Source organism: Etheostoma spectabile, chromosome 13, assembly GCF_008692095.1.
Source record: "Etheostoma spectabile isolate EspeVRDwgs_2016 chromosome 13, UIUC_Espe_1.0, whole genome shotgun sequence".
In the NCBI taxonomy this organism is placed as follows: domain Eukaryota; kingdom Metazoa; phylum Chordata; class Actinopteri; order Perciformes; family Percidae; genus Etheostoma; species Etheostoma spectabile.
In genome coordinates, this window is record NC_045745.1 from 21,696,895 (window position 1) to 21,700,751 (window position 3,857).

The following is a 3,857-nucleotide window of genomic DNA, read 5'->3' on the forward strand; positions in this document are numbered from 1 at the left end:
CTCTCTCTCTCTCTCTCTCTCTCAGTGACACGCGTCAAAAATACCACCAAGGGAGCGCAGCTTTCTTCGCAGCCACACTCGGCTGCTGTCCACCGTCCCGATGCGTAAATATCCCACAGAAAAGTAAGCTTCCTACAGATCACCAAGGTGACTGTGGTAAGAGCGTTTTTTTTCTATTCTGGTGGTTCAAAGTAACCGAAGCCGGACTGATTAGACTTTACATGCCTAGGAGAACTGTAGTCGGTCACCTTCTTTGCAAGACACATCGAAAGAGCTATTTTGAGACTAAAATGACAGAGAATATGTGGATATTTCACAGTGCCGACAATTCAAAGTGTGTTTTTTCTATTTGGTGGTGTTTGAATTTCGCAGCAGTGGCGTGTTTGTTGTTTTCACCTGTCAGGACGGATGATGCCTGCCCGTCGTCATGCATCTGTGCCAGAGACTACGGGACTGTGACCTGCCGTGATGGGGAGGACACCGAGGTACCTGGAAACATACCGGAGTGGACGTCCACCCTGATACTCAAGGGGAGAAACATTTCAACTTTACAGCGTGGTGCGTTCATTAACAACGGGACGGAATTGGAAATGACGGCACTCTCGCTGTCCTATAACGGGATAAAGACTATTGAGCCTTACGCCTTCCTGGGACTCCACCGATTGCATGTGCTGGATCTGAGCCACAATCAGCTGGAGTCTATCTCAGCCAGGGCTTTCCACGGGTTACCGGAGCTGCGCTCCCTTTACCTAAACCAGTCTATTTTGCCTCCGGCCACGGAGCAGCTCTCACATGCGCTCAGCACTTTGCGCAACCTCCACAGACTGGAGTTGGCGGGAAACATGCTAAAGGCTATTCCCCTATTAGATATGTATAATCTTCACGCGTTAGTGCTGATAAATAACTCAATAGAGAGCATAGAGGGGAGAGATGTAACCATTTTATACCAGAAAAGGCGCATACGCATCTACCTGTCTTTAAATCCGTTTCGGTGTAACTGTGAACTGGAGGCGTTTTACTACTGGTTGAAAAACTCATCACAGTGCCCGGATGCAGGGCGACTCCTGTGCAGCGAGCCGGAGGCCAAGAGAGGGGTTCCTGTGGAGAAGCTCCGGGAAGAGGACGTGGATTGTATGAACGAGAACCTTGAGGCGGTTTCATACGTGTTCCTCGGTATAGTGTTGGCTCTGATCGGGGTGGTGTTTCTAATGGTGCTGTATCTCAACCGGAGGGGCATCAAACGGTGGCTCAACAACATTAGAGAGGCGTGCCGAGACCAGATGGAGGTCTACCATTACCGCTACGAGCAGGACTCTGACCCGAGACTGGCCAACGTGGCTGTTTGACCTTCTGAAACATCAAGACAATACCGTGTAGTGAGAGAGGCAAACTGGAGTACGTTATCAAAGACTAGAGCGGTTCCCAGGCTGTGTCCTGTTACAACCTAAATCAATAGTTTAAACAGCCGGTTTCATCCTTTTTCAGCAGCTGGCCAATGAACTGCATGTTATATCCCTCTCACACTAGGATGAACACAGAGCCAAACAGTTTCAAGACTATAAGAGACTATTTGTTCATCTTGCACAACTGAATAGGCTACAAACTTCTAAGCACTATTGTACATATTGTATCTCCTTAAGAGAGGAGTGCATTCCATGCATCATGTTAATTTACTAGTCTACAACAGCTCGTCAGACTAACTTAGTATTATTTATCTTATTAAACAAGTGACAAATATACAGTAAAGGTAGGCTATGTACAATTTCTGATTTGAGAAGCTGGAATGATATAGTGAATTAATGTAATTATTTTAAAAAATGCAGACCTTGCAAATTATTGCAAATGAATGGCCTACATTCAAGAAACCCCACAGGGAGAAGAAGGTATTCCTGTTTATAATCTATTGAGGGAATGCATATTGCAAGGGAGAGAGAGACTGGGGCAGGGAAGATGAAGCATGGAAGCTGGTAAGTGCCATGTCCGTGCACGCAGGCAATGTTGGAGTTAACTGTCATATTTCATCATCAAGAACATAGGCTACATTACCAACCTTGTCTCTCTGAACAGCCTTTGATCACAGGAAAATAACACCTGTATTTTTTGACAGCAGGTCAGTGAAGGGGCAGAAGAGGAAGTGACGGAATCTAACCATGCATGTGATTGTTGTAGGCATAGAAAACCAACCAAGACATTAATAAAAGGTCAAGTATAAATGGCGAGTTAGCAGTGTTCTTTATGTCTGTACATTTTATCATCACTGTCAGGAAATGTTGACTTCATACAGCACTGTGCCAAACATTAACACAGGAAGTGTTTTCCCTGTTGTCTTTCATATTAAAAGGTTTTTTTAAAATTTGCTAAAAGCAGGTGTGAATGAGTGCATCTGCGAAAAGGTTACAAAAGTACACACATTCAGATGATAAATAGGTTCTGGATGGAAAAATAGATTCTGTACACTGGCTAATGCTCCCACGAACATCCATTTATTGAATTACCACCAAGTGACGTTTAGAGCGTCAAGCTCTCCCTCAGACATAGAATAGAATGGGAAATGTTGAGCTAGTGTGAGTGAACCACGTTAAGATTTCACATCATCAGGTTTTGACTATCTCATCTGCTTCTTTTTACAGTTTTTCTCAATCGCTTTGGCACAATCTTTGAATGACTATTTAACTCTGTGAAACTATATGACTATTTATATTAGCATTAGGTCAGTTTTTCAAATGTTTTGGCACAGAATGCCCTTAGTGAGCCTTGCAGATCAAAAGTGTATGCACAACCAGGAAAAGCTTCTGCATTTCAGTTTCTGGAGTAAAGTTTTGGAACTGTCTACTGGTGGAACAAAAGCGATGTCCAAACATAAAGGAGTTTAAAATTGGGTATAAGGACATGACTTTCAATGAGAAAGTAGGGGGTTGATTTTTATTAGGTATTTACTGGGGTTCTGTTTTAGTTTCAGTTTCATTATCACTATTATTTTTGTTGCTTTGCTACTGTAATTTATCGTTTTTTGTTTGGAGTTTATGAAATATTTTATTTCCCTATTTATGTTCTGTTTTTTGTAAATATATGATGTGGGTAGGAGGGAGGGAGATCACATTCGCAATTGATAATTGATAGGGTAGATTTTACAAGCACTGAATTGCGTATTACAGTATGTTTATACTTCTCAGTCCTTTATGGATATGTAAACAGAATCCTCAAGTGTTCACAAGTTGTTATTGCTGTAAAGCACCCATGAGTCCAAGGCTGCAGAGGTCTGCATGGGGAGATATACCAGAAGGCATGGCAGTGTTACTGTAATCTCATCAGTACTGTGACGAATAAAGCGTGTAGGATCACGATCAACCTGAGAAGTCCGTATCACTCTACAGCCCGGAGCTCATTAAAAAGGTCTGCATTACAGTAAGATCACAGGAATTTTGGAAACAAAGGTCAAACATCAAAAGCTGGAAAACAGCAGGAGAGTAGGAATGTGTGTGTGAGGATATTACAGTATTTGAAAACATGTAACAGAGTCTAACTGATGCACATTAGGCAAAGGTGTTTATAAAGGCCTTAGGGATTTATTGTTATTATTATGATCATTTGTTTCATAAACAAATAATTGTTTGCCTTTTTTCTTACATAACCACACATCAGTGGTGGAAGGCAATGGGCAAATGAATGTGTTTGTGTATGGAAACAAGTGGCTGACTATCCGGAATCAGTTTGATTTGACGTGCTTTCCCTCTCCTGTAAATCATAATAAATGTGATTATTACACCAGATCTAAGACGAGGTGAGATACTTTAGATTTAAGAATAACATTCAACAGGCAAGTAGAAAGATGGATAGATGGATAGATAGATAGATAG

At 41.9% G+C, this 3,857-nt stretch overlaps 1 protein-coding gene across 1 annotated transcript; it reads left to right on the forward strand.

Moving 5' to 3' along the window:
• The first annotated feature begins 55 nt into the window (after positions 1–55).
• tpbgl (trophoblast glycoprotein like) lies at positions 56–2,226 on the forward strand. The gene has a single exon (XM_032534352.1). It carries the CDS (start codon positions 222–224, stop codon positions 1,344–1,346), a length of 1,125 nt encoding a protein of 374 aa, XP_032390243.1. The 5' UTR covers positions 56–221; the 3' UTR covers positions 1,347–2,226.
• Positions 2,227–3,857: the final 1,631 nt, after the last annotated feature.

Bases quoted from the DNA above. Each gene is read 5' to 3' on its own strand.
- tpbgl (XM_032534352.1), top strand. From the start codon at position 222: ATGCCTAGGAGAACTGTAGTCGGTCACCTTCTTTGCAAGACACATCGA.